The sequence below is a fragment of the Petaurus breviceps genome, unplaced genomic scaffold, assembly GCF_028583685.1.
Source record: "Petaurus breviceps papuanus isolate PSGF00001 unplaced genomic scaffold, PetGlider_PUasm1.0 181, whole genome shotgun sequence".
Classification (NCBI taxonomy): Eukaryota; Metazoa; Chordata; class Mammalia; order Diprotodontia; family Petauridae; genus Petaurus; species Petaurus breviceps.
The window spans coordinates 2,547,246-2,571,094 of NW_027185784.1; the positions used below are offsets into that span (position 1 = coordinate 2,547,246).

The following is a 23,849-nucleotide window of genomic DNA, read 5'->3' on the forward strand; positions in this document are numbered from 1 at the left end:
TCTCTCTCTCTCTCTCTCTCTCTCTCTCTCTCTCTCTCCCTCCCTCCTTCCCCCTCTCCCTCTCCTCCCTCCCTCTTCAGCTCATGAAAGTCCACTTCATCTTATTTTTTTTATGCACTTGACTCCCAGTCTGTATTCCCAACCCTGTTGTCTCCTTCTTGAACTTCATCCTCTTGTCTACAACTGACTGTAGGACCTCTCTGCCTGTGTGTTCCTCGGTCATTCGAATTGAGCACAGCCATAACTAAACTTATTCTTTGCTTTCCCACCCCCAAAATTCTTCCTTATGAATATTTTTATTAAATGATTTTTATTATTCACCCAGTCTTCCTTACTTGTGTTTTTTATTACTCTTTACTGCACTCTCATATCTAATCAATTATTAGTAACATCCTATTGATGCTGCCTCCCTCAGAACTTTCACATTGGATCCCTCTTCTCTTTTCTCATTAATACCACAACAGTTCATACAGTCATTCCCAACTACCTGAATTATTAAAATAGCCGTTCATAATGTTTTGCTCTATTCATTTTCTTCCTCTTCCAAACTATCTTTCACACCACTGCCAGATTTGCCTTTCTTGTGCATAAATTCAATCATATTAACCCTCTGCTCAAAACATTTCCATGCCTCCCTACTGCCCACCAAATAAAGGGTGTTGAAGGACTTTCACAATGTGATATCCATACTACCCTTTGGTAGTAGAGCTACCAACAATAGACATGGCACTGAGCTTGGAGTCAGGATAACCTGGATTCGAATCCTGCCTCACATACTTAATAGCAAGTTAGTTAATCTCTCTGTACTTCACTTTCCTCCTATATGAAATGAGAGTATTAGACTAGATAGACTCTAAGATCCTTTCCAACCCTAAATCAATGATTCTGTCTTCCTAATTTCATCTCACATTGTTCACTTTCTTATTTCCCATGTTTCAAGAAAACTAAATGACTATCAATTAGTTAATAAGCATTTATGAAGTACCTACTATGTATAAGGTGAAAAAACTGAGACCTGGGAAAGATCTTCATTTAAAAAGACCAACATCACTCACTACATCCTGGGTCATCACCAGTCATCTTGACTTTTGTCTTACCACTGCACTGATGACTCTGGAGGAGAGAGCGAGGTTGATGATAACACAGCTCTGCCTCATTTAAATCCAATTCATGCAAAGTCAAGACATCACTCTCGTGATGTCAGTGATCTTCTTCAAGAACAAAGGATGAACAACAACAACAAAAAGCAATGTATAAGGCACTGTGCCAAGCTGTAATATTACAAAGACAAAATGAAATTGTCCCTACCTTCCAAGAGTTTATGTTCTATTGAGGGGGGCAACATAAGCAACTGACTTGGGAGGGGCTGTGGAAAAGGAGTAGTCCCATTCAGGATGTGTCCCTAAAATTTAAAGAGGCCAAATTGGAAGGAGGACATTGCAGGAACAGATGATCATATCTTAATCCTAGAGCTAGAAGTGAGGCCATCTGGTCCAATCTCCTCATTGTATAGATGAAGAAACTGAGGTACAGAGAAGTTAAAAGAATGTTCAAAGTCACACAGGTAATAATAATCAGAAATTTAACTGGAACTCAGATTCTGTTATCCTTCCCTTAAGCCATGTTGCTATATAAAGGGACAAAGAGAAGAAATGGAATTTTACTTGTGAGGAACAGCCAGACATTCATTTTGGTGATCAAATAGTAAATGAAAAGTAGAAATGCATAACAAACTAGAAAGGTAGACTGGGGACAGGTTGTTAAGATTTCTAATGCCAAACAAAAAATTTTGTGTTTGGTTCTAGAGGTGATAAGGAGCTACTGAAGTTTATTGAGCAAGGACATTATCAGACCTGTGTTTTAGGAAGATCTTTTTGGCAGCTGTGTGGAGGATGGGTTGGAAAAAGGAAAGAATTGTGGCAGAGAGACCAATAAGGAGACTATTTCAATAGCCCAGGCAAAAGGTCTTTGTATCCCTCTTGATTAATAATAGAACCTGGCACATAGCATATGCTTAATAAATGATTGATGATTAATTGGGCCATTCTGGTAGCCCTGTGAATAAAGAGAATGGGACAGTTTGAAGAGACGTTTAAAGGCAGAATAAGCAAGACAGCAACTGATGAGAAGTGAGGGAGAGTGAAAAGCAAATGATGACTCCAGGGTTGCAAATTTGAGAGACTGAAAAGATTGTGGGACCCTTGATAGAAATAAGAAAGTTGGAGTGAGGAGCATTTTTTATGTGAAGATTGTGGCTTCGGTTTTTGAAATATTGAATTAAGATATCTATAGGATGTCCACATTTTGAAATGTCTAATAGGTAGTAGGTGATTTAGAAATGGAGGTAAAAGAAAAGAGTAGGTCTGGACGTATCTGGGAGTCATCTGCATAGAGATGATAATTAAACCCATGTGAACTGATGAGGTCACTGAGAGAGTGTGTAGAGAGAGGAGTGTTCAGGAAAATGACACCCACAGTGCTTGGCAAATATTAAGTTCTGAATAATTGGTTTTCATTCATTTAGAGAGTAGAGTATGGAGGATCATCAACCAAAGGGACTTGGAAGGAGTGGCATACAGGAAGGAGAACTAAGAGACAGTACTGCTACAAAAACCCATAAAGAAAAACTGGTGTGTGTGTAGGGGGGGGCTGTTGAATTTGGCAATTAAAGGATAACACAGTAGGAGTTAAATATTTGTTGAATTTAAGTGAATAGAGCTCAAGAGAATAAGAGATTCCAAAAAATAATACTCTCTGTATGGATGGTTATGTGGTGAGCTTTACCACTAAACCACTAAAAAATTGAAAGAAGAGCCCAATCAGTACTTTATGTATCGAAGTGGAATTTACTGGAGGATATAGCACAGCTGGTCAGCTCCTGAGATGATGGAAGGTACTGGAATTTGCCTGCCTCTGATGTTCCTCCTGAGCTTGTGGGACAGGTCTTCATGTCTAATCAGCTTCCACGTCTGCAGAGGGCAGGAAGCAGTGAATCTTCTGCAGAAGGCCTCATTTGCAACAGCACTCTTCTGCAGCAATAACTTGATGTTGAATTGTTCTTTCTTGTATAGCAAAGTAATCTTGTTTCTTACATGGTTATCAGAAGAGTCTGGTTTTTTGATCTTAGAATGACCATTAATAATCTTTGGAGAAAGAAAATAGCAAAGGTTCAGAAGTCATTCTAAAAATCATAGCTGCATGTTCTTTCAATCAGTTCAAGGAATAATTCATCTGAGCATACAGATCTACTCCCAGTTTCTAAAAGGGAAAGAAATTTAATTCCAAAACAAGGGAAAAGTAAAAATTAGACAATGATTCCCAGAAAATAAATCTGGAATGAACTAAATAGGTATTCCGCAAGGATCTAGCATGGATTCTCTATGAGCATATTGTAATAAACTGATTTAATTTCCTTCTTTGATTAAAGTAATAGATTGATAGATAAAGGGAATGTCATATATACTAATCTTAATTTCAGCAAGATTTCTAATGGGTTTTCACATAATACAGAGTAAAATGGACTATTGGATGAGGTGGATTAAACCAAACAATCATGCCCTAAATGTGTTGATTAATTGACTGATAGTAACTTGGAGGGACATTTCTAGTAGAACAGTATGATTCTGTGCTTGTCAAATTTTTTATCAGTAATTTGAATGAATACATAAAAGTCATCCTTACTGAATTTACAGATGACACAAAGGTAATAGAGTTGGCTAATACATTCGATTACAGACTCTTGATTCAAAATTATCTCAAGCTGAAATTCTGGGCTGAAACCCACAAGATGAAACTTAATAGGAATAAGTTTAGAAGTTCAAAAAAAAATCAGTTGTACCAGTCCAGAAAGTGGAGACTTGGTTGGCTTGACAGCCATTCATGTGAAAAAGACCTGGGGTTTTAATTGATTATAAACATAATATGAGCCAACAATGTGATCAAAAAAAAAAAAAAAAGGCTAATACATTAATAGAAATGCTCTTTTCAGATCACAGAGGTAATATAACCACTGTGCTCTGTACTTGTCTGACCACATCTGAAGTATTGCATTAAATTCTGGGCACCACATTTACTTAGGAGAGACTTTGATCAACTATAGTATAACCAGAAGAGGACAACCAGGATAGTAAAGAATCTGGAAACAATGTCGCGGGAGGAAAGGCTAAAGGAACTGAGGGATGTTCAAATTAAAAAAAAAACCATGGAGGACATGACTGCAGTCTTCCTATTTGATGGTCTCTGATGTAGCTAGATAGAATGATAACTGCAAAGACCTCCAACATACTGGGTTGCTCCAGAGGTCAGAAGAAAAACAAGGTGAAAAGTCACAAAGAAACAAACTGAAGTCAATACAAGGAAGAGCTTTCTAACTATTTAGTTACCATATCATATCAATGGAGTGGAAATAAAAGGGCTTTGAATGTCACAAATATTCAAATGCAGAGTCAAAAAAAAATAAAAGATTCATGGCTGGATGTGGATTTAAACTAGATGAGCACCCAAAGCCCCTTCCAATTCTAAGATCTTATGTTTCTAAGATTTTAAAACATTGAATATACACACTTTGCAAAAATGGAACTAGAGAGTAATTTGTTTTTCTTTTAACTTTACCAAATTACTCTTATAGTCAATTGGATTATGACTCATTTTTAGAAAAGTGGTCCATTTGTGGGTATGTGCACGGCCAAATGGAAAGAAACATCTTTCCATGCAAACCCATTAGATTAGTTGGTTAAGACTTCAAATGACAAGACAAACAAGAAGGATCCAGTTCTGATGTTTTCTTTTGCCTTCCTAATACATCAAAACCAAAATTTCAAAACATGAACATCATCTGTAAAAAGATTTGATTGATGGATTTACTGTGCATGTCAGCTGTTTCTGCTTGACTCAGGATGCTGAAGTGCCATGGTTGTCCCATTTGAGTTGGTCATTGTGTTAGGATCTCACATAACAATAAGTAGTCTTGGGGTGGGGAAGGGACAAGGGATGTTGATAAAAAAAAAATTTAAGCATTGTGCTATTCAGTAATGTAAGCTTCTTGAGGGCATTGACTATTTGGAATTGAGATGAAGGAGAGGATGTCCTTGTCTTTGAATCCCCAACTGAACAATATCTTGCATCTTCTAGAGACTTCATAAATGTTTTCTGATAAAATTCAATTGAAATTCATTTTCATTGCTAATTGATGATTTTCAAAAGTATGTTTGTGTTTGGGATTTTTTTTTGCCACTTCACAGATAAGTAAATATAGAGATAGAAATGTATGTAGGTATTGTGTATGTGTGTACATATGTGTACTTATATATACATGTGTAGATATATGCATACTTTATGCATGTATCTTTGGGGTGAAATGAAGTCCAGACCTGTGATTTCATGAGTGTGAGGAAATTCCAGTGTGGAGTTTTCTGGTTCCAATGGATGTTGGTATAACAATTAGCAACTGGCCTATAACTTAAGAATTTTAGGGAGTTCCTTGACAACATTCAGAGTTTAAAGTAACTTGTTCAGTCTCATAAGTAGCATGTAGTTCAATTCAATGCAACATGCATTTATAAGATACCTGCTATGTGCTGGATGTTTTACTCAACACAAGAAATACAAAGACAAAAATTAAATACTTCCTGTATTGAGGAACTTATAATCTGGAGGAGGGGAACAGCACAAACATAGATAAGTAATGAGAAAATATGAAAGTATATACAAATTAATTATGGGGGCAAGCACTCACATTTTAAAGGAGAAAAAGAAGGGAAAGCATTCCAGGCCTAAGGCAATAGACTGTGCAAAGGCAAGGAGTCAAGGGATAGAATGTAGTGTACAAGGAACAGGAAATAAGCAATTTGGCTTGTATTTAGAGTATATACACTAGAGTAATAATATGTAATTAACCGAGAGACATAGTTTAGAATCAGATAGCAAAGGACTTTAAAGGTCAAGTAGAAGAGTTTCTGATCTTAGAGACAACCGGTAGCCACTGAGGCTTCTTGAATGTCATGGTCAGACTTGTGTTTTTTGTAATAATCTCCAACAAGAAGTGAGAGGTGATGAGAGTATTGGCAGTCGCAAAGCTGACCCTCAATCATTCTGACTACAAAGTCCATCCCATCTACTCTGCCATGCTGCCTCTTGCATATACATATATCACAGATCATATACATAGTCTTATACATACATACATACATATATACATATATATATATGTATATATATATATATATATATACTTGGATGTAGGGGAAATTTCCTTATAATTGTGATGTTTCCAATTGCTTGGCTAAAGTAGAATTTTACTTAGTAAAGATCATTACAACTCTCCTTACCACTTAGCAGAAATTGAAGATGAAGCTATGCTAAAGTTGTGTATAGCAGAAATCCAATAGAAAATGGTGGAAAGTATATATGCCACCTCTACCTCTTCTTGTAATTTCCTGGATTTTTTTGTATTGAGTTTGGAAATATCATTAGTGGTTGGAGAGTAGCAAAGGGTGAATTCAGTTAAATGATAAAATTGTTTACTGATGGAAAAATAATAGAGTTGTGGTGAAGTTAGCTCATATTCAAATACTATGCATTATAGAAAATAGCTTTTTGTATGAATGGCGATTCAAAGAAAGTACTTGGTGTGACCAATTACTCAACATCGAAAATTTATTGTAACCAGATCAACATGGTGAAGTTACTGTGGACCATATGCTAGAATATGGAAACAGCTGTGTTATACAGAACTTTCTTTGTAATGGGATTTTGCCTTTATCTTTAAACTTGGTGATAACTGGGCTTACTTTTGCCAGTTGTATGCAGAATATGCTTCAAGGTAAATTATGTGCATTTGATGCTACTCATCTGCCAAATTATATCCTCCCTAAATCTCTCCCATCTCACATTAACTGACAAATATATGTGTGTATATGGTATATGTGTATACATGTACACATACGCATGCATACATACATACACAGAGATGTACGTGCATATATACACATGTATATAATATGTGCATAGGGTCGAGGGTAGCTGCCAGACCTCAAACCCATCAGTGAGTTAGGGGAATGTCTACCCCAAGCATGTGAAAACTTCCCCCAGCACAATGGACTGATGATGACAATTTGTTCCAACGTCCATGAATGCAGCTGAAGAAGGCTCTTTGGCATGCTTAGAGCTTGGTCAGGAATCAAAAACACCAAGGTCTTCCACTGCATCTTGGGTCTTCACCAGTTATCCTAACTTGTCTTGCCAATGGATTTCAACGACTCTGGAAAAGAGAGTAAGAGTGGTGACTTTCTGCAATTCTACCTCACTAAAATCCAATTCATGCACAAGCCAAGATACCACCTGTGATGTCATTGGTCCTCTTTGAGAACAAAGGACTAAAATAACATGTGTGCATATATTTTTTTCTATGAGACAAGGTGTATATGTGTGTGTGTATATAAAACTCCTAGAGAAAAAGTAGCATCCATCCCTTTCCAGATATCATTTGTTATAGAGTGACAAGCATAAGAAATATCCATTTGGAGATGGAAATTACTTTATTATTAAGATCAATATTTAACCCCTAATGATTGCAGCAAATTAAGCCAAATCAGCCATCTGACTGCCTTAGTTGTAAAATCAATACTAATGGGGGGAGGGGAAGAAATTGTTATCATTAATGATTAAAATAATAACTTGCTTTATCTATAAAGTTTACATGTCTACATTAATTATCTACTTTGCAGCAGATTATGGTGATTATAATGACTTATGCTTCGAATTATTTTCACATAGGATTGTGGTTTGAAGATTCACCCAGAAGAAATCTGTGGATTACAGCCTCTGTCATCTGACTACATTGCAACCATTTCCCAGCCTGAACTAAAGATTTGTAAATCTGGGGACACCAAAGGTGAGTCTTACCCTGAATGCCACTCCTATTGAGAGAGAATATTTATATTAATCAATATATAATTATTTTAGTTATCCAAGGACCTAAATCAAGCAAATGTTCTTGCTTTTAGAAATCTCCAGGTCTAGTTGTCATTCATTTAAGGTTTTATTTTTGTTTTAATAACTTTTTTTTTGCTTTTTGGAGGGCAATTGGGGTTAAGTGAGTTGCCCAAGATCACATGGCTAGTTTTTGTGTTAAGCGTCTGAGGCTGGATTTGAACTCAGATCCTTCTGACTCCAGGGCCGGTGCTCTATTCACTACACCACTTAGTTGCTCCCTATGTTTTAATAACTTTAAAGCAGTACAAAGGCAATTATGTACTTATTACAAATAAGCATTTTCATATTTTGTGGTACATATTTTAAAATCTTTTAATTAATAATTATATTGAATATATATTCTTAATATGTTGAAATATTTTTTAATCAAAGATCTCTCTGGAATTCAAGACCAGTTCCAAAAAACTTCTACTGGTTATGTGGACATTTTTAAAAGGCTTACTTTTATTTGCAGGAACTTTGTGAATAACCAGCAGTGAAAGGATGTGTGCTTTCATGTCCCCAAAAATGGTTATACATTGAAAACTATAATTGAAGTTCTCCTTTAAAAGGCAGGAAAATTGCTGAGTCACTTTCAAGCTGCAGGGTCAGACATATGCATGAGGTGTTAGCCAAATCTAAGTTAAACACTTTACTGGTGCAGTTTGTCTCCAACTTCATTGTCTCCCTGGCCCCAACCACCTACTAAGGGCGCACACGCACACACACGCACACACACACACACGCACACGCACACACACACACACATACACCATACCACACCAAGCCACACCCTCTCTTAGCCTAGCATAAAGAATGAAGAACTATCAGGAAAGACGGAATCATGGAGGTTGTGGGAAGGGTTAGATCCGTAGTGACTGCCCTGCCCTCCTGAGCCCCTCGTGCATCTTCTCTCATCTGAAAGATCTGAGAAAAGGCTCAGAAGCCATTCTAGCCTTGGCATGAACTTCACACTACAGCTTGAACTTGAAACAATAAGTTTCTTAAATGGGTAAGGCAAATTGCAATTTCGCATGCACAGTTCATAAATTGAACCATGCCAGCTACGTGCAGATCACCATTCTCCAACATGTGTTCTAAATAATGAATTACAGTAATGTCAAGAGAGGGAGAGATCGATGCCATGTACCATATGATTTGTGATTCCCTGATCATTGAGGTGTGCTCAGACGCACGGGCATAGGAGACACTGATGTGTCCAGCTAAATATTTTCATCAGATAGTGATTTATGATCGTCACAAAGCTGTATAATTCCACTTTGGCTACTAAATCAAGGCAATAGCTCCTCAACTAAGATAGCCCAAGTCATATTACTGGGATTCCTCTACTACCAGCTGGACCTCCTGTCTGTTTAAGTTATAGTAGGTTTACATCAAATACCCACAAAGTTGTCTTAGCATCTGTGCCTTATGAGGTAGGTTTCCTTATAACTAAGTCCTGTTAGTTCTTCTGTCACTAAACCCTTATGAGGTCACGGACCCCAGGATAGACCTGGTTTATCCTGAATTCCATCTTATGGCAGATGGTGTTATAGTGAGACACTAGTTTAGAAATAATTTCAACAAACATTTATTGAGCACTTACTGTGTGCAGAGCACTGAGTTAGACCCTGGGAAGATAAAGTTTAGGTTCCAGAAAATACAAAAGCTAAGAGGAAAAGAGGGGTAAGATTTGAGCTGTGTTTACCCAGAATGTTATTACTTTTACTGTCAGAAAGGCTTCCCTGACACTAGAATTCCCTCTTGCCAAAGGGAGGGGAGGTCATGGTAAGTGGCATTAGGAGGAAGCTTTTCCTGCTGCTAACCACACAGTTGATTCCAGAACCCTGGTGGAACTGTAGGCCAGTTCAGATTTGCTGGGGAGACATTGTTTTTCTATTACATTACAAAGCCATTTGGCCAGATTGGAATCCATTACCTCACTTTGCCAAAGGTTCAGTTGCCAAAATGTCATTTCACTTACCATCAGCTAAACACACTTTTGGGATAATTGGTGTTTTTCTCATGCTTAGTTCCTGACTGACCTTCAAAATACAATGTAATTAATTTTACAACATAAAACTGAAATGTGTTCCTTGGTTAATTAACGAAGATAAGTACACAAAGATTTGGACAAAGAAAGGAGCATTTAAAGAATAACCATAGAATGAGAATTCTCCATAATGTAAGCAATTTTGATTATAACTATACAGTACACAAATATTTGGAAACATTTTATGCAAAATGATTTTTAACAGGGAAAGGAAATAAATTTACATGCCTTTATTATAGAATGCAACACATTTTCCTCAGTGGAAATTAAATTTTATTTTATAAGTTTTGTGCAATCAAAGTCTATCTTCTACCATTTTACATTTCACAATGATTGAGTGGTGAGTTTCTCTTACACCTTTTCCTGGTTTCACTGCCTTAAGATGATGTATCTAACCATTTGAAACATAAGTTTTAAATATAATATAATCATTACAAATACCAGCACATGTCCCAAAATACAGTGGTCGTTTTAATTTTTACAATGTCATTTTATAAAACACATGTTGCCTTTTATTTTGGGAATTGCAGCTTTGTTTTATGCAATGTTCAGATACTTAACATAGAATTTATATTTCTATTCTTTGACATATTGTTAAGAGCTGGTATGATTTATAGTGTCAAGGAACCCAAATCCTACAGATGTTATTCAGATGATGATTTCAAGCAGCATTACTAATTCACAATAATAAAAATCATTATTACCAAATACAAAAATGCAAGGAGTTTGAGTGATTTAAAAATATATACTAGTATGAACCATTTGGGGCAAATTTTCAAAGAGATTCAACCAGGCCTCCGTCTTTCAGTGTGCATGCAATTTTGTGCCCACAAACTAATTGCACCCATATTTGATTAATCATGCATGCAACTGGCTGTTTGCTTCTTCAGCCTGAGGGCAAGTGGTCAGTGAGACCCTCTATTTGCAAGTACAATGTGCTGCTGCCTACAGGGTTTATTGTATGTGTATGCGTGTGTTGTGTGTTTAAGCTTAAGACACGAGACCACCTAACAGAAATTTGGTCCTTTGTTCCTTGAGAAATATTATTCTGGTATAACAAAACACTATCTCATTAACAGGAACACATTTGTGCCCCATTATAGAACAATCTTGTAAAAAAAAAAAAGGAAAGAACAAAAATTATTGACCACTCTCATAATCAGGCTGTGTCAACATATAAATTAAACTGACCAAATTCAGTGGGTTTTTTAGGTCAAAGTCATTAGAATAACTTTTATCTCATTTATATGCTACTAAATAACCTATTGGTCCACTTTTCACTTTTTAACTGGCAATTTTGGCATTGTTTTGACATTTAACATAGTCCCTAGAGCACTGAGGGAAATTTTAATGAAAATGTGAAAAGGGAAGACAGACTTGCAAGCAATTTATCCTAACATATTCCATCTCTACAGCCATACCACTGACTGAAAGATACAGAGAATACAGGATTCCTCGCCTGTTTGTTGTTTGTTGGTTTAGTTTGGGGCTAGATCCGTGATTTCCTTACTATAGTAAACTCCCTGGTAAGGAATTTCCCTCTGTCAATATAGATTATAACTACTGTTTAATTCATAGTCTTAGAATTATCTAGGGAAATGATAGGTTAAGTGACATGCCCAGGTCATGGGTTTCGTGACCTATGTATGAGAAATAGAATAAGAGAGATTATTCAAGAAATACATAATCAGAAAATGTTATTCACATGGAAAGAGCAAGAGATAAAGAATGGACAGCGTAAGTGTTGCCCTGGTACTGATGAAAGAGGAAGGGACACATTGAGTCAATTTCTCCCAGTGATTTATAATATTCACACAGGAAGAGGGAAGAGAAGGCAATGATGCATTGCAATCTACACTCTCCTTTTCTCCCTCCTTCCTTGTCTGACTCTTTTTCATCTTCCATGTTTTCCATTCCTGATGTCCCACTTTCTCCTTTTTTCTTCATGGTACTAGTAATTTAGCATGAGTCTTTTCTACTTAATTAACCATAACCTTATTTTTACCTTTCAAGGAACCACTCATTAAGCTACTCCTATAAAGTAGGCCCCTGATGAACATTCAAAGGGAACATAACTTTGACCCCCAACTATAAAATTTACAAATTTTATCTTTTTTCATGAGTACCTAAAACCTAGTCACTTTCATAATGGAATCCTGTCTACTTTCTGGTGTCTGAAGCATTCTCCAACTGAAATATTGAATAGCAAATCAAAACAAAATGCATTCAATTTTTAATCATCAGTGTACTACTCAATCTGGGACATTGATCTAGATCACAACAGTCTCAAAGGTCAAATATAGAATTAGTTAAAAAAATGTTCTGTGAGTAGTCATTTCTAGTTCAAAAGATAGAGTTTAATTAATGAAATAATTGGGAGAAAGAGGAAAAGGACAGTAATTACAAATGAAAGACTCTATTACAAAACCATGATTATTCTGTGAGGAGGTAGTATGGCAAAATGAATAGAGGGCCTACTATGGAATTAAGAAATCATTATTTCAAAGCCTACCTCTATTCATTGAATCTCTCACCGCCCAGGGAAACTCTCTAGTAGATGGAGTTTCAGATCTGCAAAGGTAGAGGGAATTTCCATACTAGGCATTCCCCAAATAGGTAAAAAATCAGGGTCAGACTGGGGCAGGGGAGGGGATGTCCTCAGTTTAAAAATAGCCATTCAGTAAATATATTAATTTCATTCACTCTGCTTCTGACAGTGAAAATAGAAAAGAACCGCATTTGAAAATTTTCTAAATTTGCTAATGAAGCATCTTATTCACCCTCAAAGATTGTAGATGTTTATCTACAATTTATCTAAAGCATCTGCATAAATAAGATCATTCTTGCAGGATATTACTAGAATATATTTGCACATGTACAGTGGATAGGATGTTGCACATAGTATGCATTTAAAAGTGTTGAATAAATTGATAAGTTAGAAATAAATTTTAAAGTAAAACAAAAATTCTGTTAGGAGAAAAGAAATTTAAAAGAAGTTTAACTTTTATTCCCTCAGGACAGTGGATTGTACCATGCCTTAGCTGTTCAGACAATAGAACCTGTGACTGGAGAGAGATAACATGGCAGCCTTATAACTGCCAGTACAGTGTCCTGTCAAAGACTCAACTACAGCACTGTCTGGGAGGAAGAAAGGTAGGTATCAGTGCCAGTAGAAGAAATCCCTTTATTTGTGCTTTCTGCAACACAAACATATCCACTAACTAACAAATATTCACTTTCATAGAAAAGTACTTTGCCAACTTTAAACACTAGAAAAATGTGAATTGCCATCTCCAGTACGGCACCAAAAGTCACACCACTGTATTTGCTCTTATATGTATGTCTTTGTTTTTCAGTAGGTGCCAATAAAACATATTGAGTGTATGTTTCTGATGTATATATTATCATGAGATATCCTTAAAAATTCCTGACCCATTTTTTCAATTATTTGGAATTTAAACTTTCATTGCCAGACACGGGCTGATATTGAAACTGCACCCCACCTCCCAACTGTTCTATTTCTACAACTTCCATTTCAGCATGAAATCAATTGTGAGAGCTTGCCACGTTGACTAGCAGTTGGCAGCATGAAGCAACTGAGTTTACCAATTGCAGCTACAGTAGACGCTGCTATTAAAACTGACATCTGTAGTTGAGCGTAAGAAACCACATGGTTCCACTCGCAAGTCTCATTTCTCCTATGATATGCTGAATGCATGGCACTTCTCTTACATACTAACCTTACTGGTCTTCTTTCACATTCCTGGGCAGGTCTCGCATGGACCTCACTAAGCTGAATTTCCCTTTAGTGAGACTTCTAAGCTGGTTTCTTGGAAATACCCTCTACTTGATAGGCATGCTTTGACTGTGTAGCATTTGACAGACATCTCTAATTAGTGAATCGGGCACACAGACTGAGATGCTTATTAACCTAAAGTAAGTAATACATCCTTCTCCACACTTGCAGTTTTTTTTAATGAGATGACCATGTTATTTTCAGTTGTTTCTAAGATCTCCTTTACTTAGAAAGTTGTAAACACAATTAACACTCAGAATCCCTTTTGATACATGAAGAGAAAAGAGATGGGAACTGCAAACTTATCTTCATCATTGAGAGCAAATAGCTTGAAAAACAATACATAAAAAGTGATTTCTGGCCCACCATTACTATTGCATTTTCTGTAGACCTCAATCCAAAGACCCAAATTTAAACCAATAGACCAAAACATAGGGTGACCTCATTGTTGCTGGTGGTAGAGACAAGAGTAGCAACTATTTACTCAGTTACCCACAATTGTCTACACAGAAAGAACAACCCTCAAATTCTAGAAATGTAGCACTGAGAACTTTGGAAATGACCGTGGTCTATGCAAGCAGAACTAAGAGAACATTGTATACAGTAACAGTAATATTGTTTGAAGAATAACTATGAATGGCAGCTATTCTGAATATTACAAATATTCAGATCATGTACAAAGGTCCTATGAAGGAAAATGCTATCCATCTCTAAGGAAAGAACTAATAAATAGAAGTATGCATAATATGGTTATATATATATATGTCTGCATGAGTATATCTATATATACGTATATTTTACATATATATGTTTTATATGTGCATCCATAAGTACATATACATATAGATACATGTATATGTGGCCTTCTCTAGTGCAGGGTAGAAAAGAAGGGAGACAGTTCAGAAATTAAAATGTAACAAAAAAATTTAATTTGTTAAATGTATAGGAAAAAAAAGACAAGGCCATGGTTACCACATTTTAAAATTTCCCAAAGTTTTACCAAAAGCTTAAGAAAGATCTTGAATTATAGCATTAAGCAAATTCCATATGAACAACATATTTGAGAGCAATTAAATTTAGCATTCAGACCATCAGTGTCCTGTACAATTGTGAAAATCGACTTCAAAAATTGACAAGGCCCAATTTATTTATCCATAAAATGAGAAAAAATAACATCTGGCTTCACATAATACTTCAGGTATGTTGTAAAGAAAAATTCAATAGAGTATAGTCAGTTTTATAATTTGACTTTTTACTTTTTGCCATTCAAATGGTTAAATAGTGCTTGAATTATAATCTTTTCATTCCACCTCCTTTCTCCTGACTTGAAAAATCTACCACTTGTTATGAGGAGGGAAGGAGGGAAGGGCAGAGAGAGACAGAGACAGAGATAGACAGAGACAGAGAGAAGGAGGGAGAGAGAGGGAGGGAGACAGAGACAGAGAGAGGAAAAGAGAGGGAGAGAGAGAGAGAGAAAGAGAGAGAGAGAGAGAGAGAGAGAGAGAGAGAGAGAGAGAGAGAGGAACTCGAAAGGCAATATCAGTTTTTCCATTTGGTTGTTATGAAGATCAAATGACATAATATATGTATTTTGTAAACCTTAAAGAACTATATAAATGTTAGCTATTGTTGTTGTTGTTTTTACTTGTTAGCAGCCCTTGGCATGAGGCAGTCTCAGATCTATCATAAATGAATGACTCTGAATAATAAACCAGTTCAACCTCCTCAGGACCTCAGTTTCTTAATTTGTAAAATGAAGAGATTGGACAAAAGGATCAGGGACTGGCAAACTATGACTACACTTAGGAGTGCATTTGAAACAGATACTAAGCCAGATCTGGCCTACGGATCAAAGTTTGCTGACCCCTGATGAAAAATTATTTCTGTCTCTAATATCATGAGTCTAGTATTCATAAATTGAAGCTCTTGGCTAAGATAAATCTTTGGGGATTATTTATAAGATTGGTTTATTGATATCATAAGATGGTAATTTGGGGGTCCTAAGTGAAAAAGTACTTTGAGCACAGAAAAACTTACAGAAATTCAACATATGATCATCCAAAATGTACTTTAATCTTACCTACTGTATAACTAATGCCTGTCCCTTATAAGCAGTATGTGAGATTAGATTAAGCGGAAATTTGAGGGAGTAGTTTTTTAGACATGATTAGGATGATGAATAGAGAAGAAGATGGGGTAACTTTCTTTTTGACTTTTGTCTCCGAATGGAGAGAGCCCTCTTCATTTAAAATGAGAAGCATATAACAGATGTGGTATTATAGCAGGTTGTGATTGAGGAAGTTATGAAAGTCATAGCAGTGACTATTCTTTGAAGGATATGAAATTTCCTAACTTTAGAAACTGAACATGTCACCCAAAAATGTTCATGGAATCATAGATCTAGACCTGGCTGGGACCTTAGGTTTATGTCATCTACAGATGAGAAAACTGAACATCAGGGAAGTCCTTCCTCTCTACCAAACAAGAGAGCCTCATCTCCTCTAAGCAGAACTTCCCCAAAGTCTCCAAGGAAGCAAGTTGAAAATCAAGGACATAGTGAGGTGCCAGATTCTCTGTCTACATTCTCCTGCTTTGAAATTTTTTTTCTCTATTTCCACTGGTCTCTCCCTGAAAAATGTCTAGAACCACATGTATCTCTCTTGAAGAAGAAATAAAAACTATCTTTCCAAATGTCTTGAACCATATTTAACTCCTCACATAATCATTCAAGGTTTTCTCTCTACTGATCCAGAAACATTCCTAAAGAGAAACACACAAAACACTGAAAGATTAAAATCTGGGTTACAAAGTAAATATAAGGAAATTTCAAGGAGATGAGGCACTAGCATAGATCGGAGGTCAAGAAAGGCCTCATGTAGAAAACAGTAATAGGTGGCACCACAGATAGAGCACTGGTGCTGGAGTCAGAAATTCCGGAGTTCAAATCCAGCCTCAGATATTTAGTAGCTGTGTGACCCTGGGCAAGTGATTTAATCTTGTTTACCTCAATTTCCTCGTCTGTCAAATGAGCTGGAGAAGGAAATGGCATACCACTCCAGTATCTTCGCCAAGAAAACCCCAGATGGAGTGACTCAGAGTCAGACAGAGCTGAAACAACTGAGCAACAGCAGAACGAGGTACTTGCCTAAGCTTTGTAGGAAGCTGGGTATGCTAACAGGTAGAGGTGAAGAAGGAATGCATTCTAGTCACAAGGGAAAGCCTGTGAAAAGCAGATAGATAACTTATAGGAGGGACAGCGAGTGAGCTAGTTTGATTGGCCCTTAGTGTGAGTGAAAAGAAGTAATGTGAATATAACACATATTAAGAAGATGGGTCTTGCTCCAGGAGGTCAACATGATTGTGAGTACAACCATAAATAGGGAAGTAGGTTGGTTGCCTAAGCCTTTCCAGCAGCAGTGGTAATTTGATTTGATTATTGCTCTCTGAACAAGGAGCAGAGTTGTATAGGACATAGAAAGGTAGTCCTGTATTCAAATCCCACCTCTGACACATGCTAGCTATGTGACCGTAGACAAGTGACAACTTTACACAATCCTCTAAGACTTGGTAGAAAGAGTGCACACTCACCACGGGTTTCATTAATATGAAGTCTCATTCCCTATACTGGATGTAAAAAAATGGAGAGAGAGGTGGAGGAAAGGGAGGTAGTAGCAGCAGGACTGTAAGTAAGATGGCCACATCAGCTAGGCTCTAGTACCCTGGTTAGATGGCTATGTAGGAGGAAGCATTGGTCTTGTCTTCCGAAACCAGCTGTATATAGGAGTCTGAAGTGAGACCTGATAACCTCTGTTACATATAAGTATGAAAGATGAAAATGTACATGACAATATGGGCAAATAAAATAGTCGTTCAGTGCAGCTATCTCCATTCCAGTGTGAGTCACAAAAATTTAAGTCATTATGGGTGGATTGGGCAGAATTTTCAGAGGCTCTTTCCTGAAGGGTTGCTGTTCCTGGTACAGGTAGACATTAGAGATGTTATGAGTTTGGTTCGGTCCATTACAGCAAAGCAAATATTGCAATAAAATAAGTCACATGAATTTTTTTTTGGTTTCTCAGTGAATGTGAAACTTATGTTTACACTACACTGTAGTCTGTTAAGTGTGCAGTAGTATTATGTGCAAAAAAAAGGGTATACCTTCATTTAAAAATACTTTATTGCAAAAATGCTAACCATCATCTGAGCCCTCAGCAAATCATAATCTTTTTGTTAGTGGAAAGTCTTGCCTCAATGCTGACAGCTGCTGACTGATCAGGGTAGTGGTTTGCTGAAGGTTGAGATGGCTGTGGCAATTTTTAAAAATAAGACAATGAAGTTTGCCACATCAGTTGACTTCCTTTCACAAAAGATTTCTCAGGAGCATGTGATGCTATTTGGTAGCATTTTAACCACAATAGAACTTTCAGATTTGGAGTCAGTCCTCTCAAACACCACTACTGCTTTATCAACTAAATTTATGCAATATTTTTCAATAGTGTTTTGTCTTAGGAAACAGGGAGGCCCAAGGAAAGAGAGAGAGAAAAGGGAGAGATGGGGGAACAGCCAGTTAGTGGGACAGCCAGAACATACAAAACATTTATTAAGTTCTCCACTTTTAATGGGCATGGTTCATGGAGCCCTGAAACAACTACAATCATAAAATCAAAGTTCACTGATCACTGATCACTATAACATATATAATAATAATGAAAAAGTTTGAAATTTTGCAAGAATTACCAAAATGTGACACAAAGACATGATGTGAATGCATGTTGTTTGAAAAATGGTGCCAATAGCCTTGCTATATGACAAGCCTTCTATTTACTTATTTTAAAAAATGCAATTTCTGCAAAACATAATAAATTAAAGCACAATAAAACAAGTTATGCCTGTATAGAGAAATTGGTAGTTGCAGGGCAAATGGCAAGATTCACTTTGGCTAGGCTCTGCTTGCTAGTGTGTAGCAAGGGTGATAGGAAGAACCCCCACCCAATGTGATGCACCTCTCCACATCACTTGCTAAGATTATCTTTGTCTGAATGAGACCTCCCAGGGAATGAGCTCTGGCCCTAGCTGGGATGCACTGAATGACTGGCAACTGAAAGTCAGGGAAGTGGAATCTTATTGGAGAAATCTCTGACCATATTTGACACAGTTCCAATCACTGAAGAATAACCAGCAGCTCACCCTATCTTTTTTTAGCTAGGGCCTGGAATGTATGTTGTCTTGGAAGTACTGTCTTCTCCAAAAGTCCATGCCTTGTAATCTCATCAAATGGATTAGGGGACTCATAAAGTTGATCAAGCGTTCTCCTGTCACTCCTACCATGAGTATGGATGGTGAATAGACTGATGATGATGTATGTGAATAAAATAGCCATTCATATAGAGTAAATAAAAGTACTGCATAAACTGAATTTATGATACACACTTGAAATCACCAAGTACTGGAAATACTCAAATGTTAAGTACTATACATATTAATTAGTCTGCCTGAAGTAAGAAAAACAAGAGAGATATGCACTTTACCCAAATGCCAAAAAATTTCAATAAAGTAAATGATACTGAAAAAGCTGAATGTTATATATGGGACATGTGGTGGCTAGACCACTATATTAGATTCCAAGACATCTGAGTTCTTATTTTGATTCCTTCCTTTATTTGCTATGAGGTCTTGCCAAGTTTAAGCTGTGTTCCTAAATATCCTGATCTTCAACATACAAATAACAATTGGCTCTGCTTCTCTCTCTAAGGAATGTTGTAAGAATTGTTGTTCAATCATTTCAGTCATGTCTACCTCTTCATGGCCCCATTTGGGGTTTTCTTGGCAAAGATGCTGGAGTGGCTTGCCATTTCTTTCTCCAGCTTATTTTATAGATGAGAAAACTAAGGCAAATAGGGTTAAATTATTTTCCCAAGGTCTCACAGCTAGTAAGTGTCTGAGGCCAGATTTGAATTCAGGAAGATGAGTATTCCTGATTCTAGGCCCATCACTCTATCCACTGGGCTACCTAACTGCCCTGTTGTAAAAATTGATGCTGCATTAAAACTTCTCTTTGTCTACCAAGGACACTATTCCCTCATTAATATCTTGAAACTCTCTTCTCTTATGGCCGAAGTCTCCTGAATTCAATGGGAATAAGACTTAGACTGAGTCAAACACTCTCGGGAATCACCTTCTAATTCCAAGGGGGAAACAAAAACAAAAATCATAATTTCACAGCAAATTAGCAGACAAAACATTAATATTTTATTTTTAAACCATCTTATTATGTGACATACTTTTATTAGAGTTATCTCTTTAACCATAAGCTCTTTGTGAGAAGAGAGCTTGTCCTTTGAGGAACATTCGGCTATATGGCCAAGGACACATAACTATTTTGTTAGTGATGATGCTTTCATCATTATAAAATGGTGATGGTACTTTGTGTCTAAGTTTTACCTACAGCTTTCAGTAAAATAATCAGTCTGGTTCATCTTTGCACCATAAAGAACAGTTATACCCATAGCCATATAGGAAAACCAGATTAATTCGTTTAAGCAAGATTATAGTCAGAATCATTATCAAAATGGTTCCATTGCCATATGTGTAGACAGAGACTATATATGGGGTTCCACTGTGACACAGACTCTACATGGGGAAAACATATATATATATATATATAAGTGCTTAATGTTTACAAAAGAAGTATCTTTTAAGATGAAATGAAACTTCTGATTCATGAAACAGATGAGTGAAGGCACAATTATTTGCTTTATAAAAGTATTAACCAAGAAGCTTCCATTAATTAGCAATTCCATAGTAGGGCATTTAAAAGACGAGTCAATACATATTCACATTGTTTGAGAATGCATCTGCTATGTTAAAGAAAGGTATTCTTGCATTTTTTTTAGTCGCTAACATTATCTCTTTTTTTTGAGGCAATCTGATTAGTCTGACGTCCTAAGAAATGTAGAAAAGTCGAATCTGTAACAGTGAAACAATGACAAAATCAGTATGTCCTAACCATTAGATTTCACCAAAAGAAGATTTCCTTGAAAAGATGGATTCTCTGGTGCTGTCCCTGCCCTCAAGGATCTTTTTTCTACTGGAGGTTTTCATTCTACTGTGGATTCTGTGATAACTGCCACCAATATGACAAAAGATGGTTAGGCTAGAAAAGGCAGTCATTCACTTTTAAATTGTAGTCTAAATCAAAGCATAAGCTGAGTGTCTTGAAATGTTTTTTTTTTCCTCTACTAAGAGAAAATCTTCTTCCAAAAATATGCTTTGGTGTGGTATAGTGTGATATAGTGTAGGTAAGATAGTTCAATGGAGCCCTGGGCCCTGGAGTCAGGAACACCTGAGTTCAAATCTGGCCTCAGACACTTATTAGCTGTATGACACTGGGAAAGTCACTTAACGCTGTTTGCTTTAATCCACTGGCAAAGGAAAATGGCAAACCAACTTCAGTATCTTTGCCAAGAAAACCCCCATGGACAGTATGATCCATGAGGTCAAGAAGAACTGGACAAAACCGAACAACCACAAGGTAGGGCAGGGCACAGCAGAGTAATGAATATTCCAATGAACTCATAGGTCCACTTGCCATCCCCATCACTCTTTTCTCCAAGGAGTTTAAAGACATGAGAGAGGGGAAGGCAGTTTTCTTTTTCTTAAACTTCTCATTAGCTATAAGCTAAGAAAACATTCTCCAACTTGCTGGAAGGCTAAGTTACAAATTCTTTTCTTTGAACTAAGTATTGGTTCTTTCTAAATGAATTTCCTTTTTCTTCTTCATTCTTTTTTTCATGTTTTTGTTTTGTTTTGTTTTTTACTACTGTATTTATTTTGGTGAGTGTGAAAGTTGTTTGATCTGTGCCTTAGAATTTTTAGGACCACCAATGGTGAAAGAATTAGATACAAATTAGTTGACTCTTGGAAAAGGATATAAATTCCCTAGAGCATATATAAGAAACCATATTTTCATGTTACGGTGTATTAGCATGGTTAATCAGTTATATGACTATATTGTAAGCATCAGAAACAGGAAACTGACCTGGGATGGAAAGATTGGGGAAAATTTCTGGTTAGAGGATTTTCAGTTAGTCGTTTTCAAATATTCTTTGTGTCATTTCATTTAAAAATTTACTAAAACAAAGTTGATGTGTCATATTTGAAGTTTAATATTGAAACTCAAACATCTGAAAATTAATTATATCAATCCGTAATAAATATTTTGAAAACTTTATAATCTGACACATCTGTTTGCATAGAATCCCCATGAGTTCTGAATTAGATATTTATGAGAATTTATCAAATATAACATTGTTACACAGTATGAGACACTGCAAGGGAAGTAGTTTAGAAATACGGTAACTAATCTTACCATTGGAAACACTTACGAGCCTGACATAAGTGATTTTTCAACAAACGTTTATTTTGTTTGTCAGTTGAAAATACAGCTCAAAGTTTAGACCTGTAATAAAATATCTAGGAGAAGAGTGCAATTAAGAACAGGAAATACGAAAAGGCAATATTTGTTGAAGGACTTAAAACTCAGCTGTTAAAACAGGAACTGTAACTTAAATTTTCTAAGTAATGTTTTCAGGTGAAACTGTGTCTTGGCCTTTAAGATGTTTAATTTTTTGAAGCATGGTTAATTTATATTATTTGGCTACTAAGAAAATTCTATGGTTATATAAGTTATTATTGCCTGTCGATTCTAATATTGGAATATTATTAGGGTTCTTTTTGTTTTGGTTTTACACTAGCCTTTTACCAAAAAAAGAGAGTTATACATGATATGACTTTATTTTAAAATATATACGCATACATGTATATGTGTATAAGCATACGTGTGTTGTATATGTCTATATCCGTATGTATTATGTGTTATATATGTTTGTGTCTGTTTATATTTATAGAGAGCATGGAGTAATAGATAAAGTGTTGCCCTTGGTGACAGGAAGACCTGGCTTCAAGTTTGGCCCCTAAAAGACATTGGTCACATGACCACTAATACACTTAATCTCAGTATTTCCAGGCAATTCTCAAAGACTAGAATGTATAGATGAATTGATTATCTGCATTGGTGCAGGAAATTTCTCTAGCTGTAGTTTCCTGAAATTACAGGTAACAATACTTCCCAATTTCTGTCCCCAAAATAAAGGCAGTAGGGCATAGTGAAAATAGAACTGTGTTTGGAGTCAGGAGAGATTTAGGTTGAACTCCCTGTTTTGACATTTACACTGTGTAATAATAGTCAAGTTACTTAATTTCTCTGAGTCTAGTTTCTCTTCTGTAAAAATCAGGATAAAAATACATATATCACCTATCTCACTGGGCTGTTGTGATAAAAGTGGTTTATAAACCTTAACATCATATCAACACACATATCAATTAAATGTGCAGCCAAATTGGATAGGCTGGTAAGATATAAGAGCATGTTTGTTCCAAGCAGTGAAAGAACTGAATGCAATTAATGTTGCATGTTTGTTTTCTTTAAACACATGTCATATCTGTGTGTAAAAGAGTAGGGGAGATATTTAGATGGACATTATTCAGTTCTTCATTGTCTTTTCTCAAATCATTCGTTAAGCTTTGACCCAACCTGCATATTAAAATGAATAATTGGTAAATGGATTTTGCATATAGGAAGTATTATATTAAAAGTGAAAGTACTCTCCTGCATTATGTTCATAACTATAATAACTAACCACCTATAAGGGAAAAGTTTATTTCTCACCAGACTCCCATCATGCTTTTTATGCTTGTTTTAAAAAATCTCTTTCATTAAGTCTTCTAGGAATTCTTGTTGGACTTGTGTCCAATCTACATTTTTCTTTGAGGCTTTGCATGTAGATGTTTTTGAACCAATGTTATATTCTAAGTTTCTGTCTTGACTTTCCCTACTGCCATAGTAGCTTTTTATGGTCAAGTTCTTTTTTGTTGTTTGCTCATTTTTCCAACCTATTTCTTGACTTTGGAATTTATGTTAAAGTTGATTCAATACTATCTTGGGTGTGCAGGGGAATAATGGGTCTGAAC

The 23,849-nt window shown here is 36.2% G+C and overlaps 1 protein-coding gene across 3 annotated transcripts in view; it reads left to right on the forward strand.

Moving 5' to 3' along the window:
• CPED1 (cadherin like and PC-esterase domain containing 1) overlaps positions 1 to 23,849 on the forward strand; it is a 433,414-nt gene that overhangs the window by 372,586 nt on the left and 36,979 nt on the right. For all 3 annotated transcript variants that reach the window (XM_069087089.1, XM_069087090.1, XM_069087091.1), the window contains 2 exons: positions 7,774 to 7,891; positions 13,041 to 13,177. In XM_069087089.1, coding sequence (XP_068943190.1) covers positions 7,774 to 7,891; positions 13,041 to 13,177 — 255 coding nt within the window. The remainder of the gene's footprint in view (positions 1 to 7,773; positions 7,892 to 13,040; positions 13,178 to 23,849) is intronic.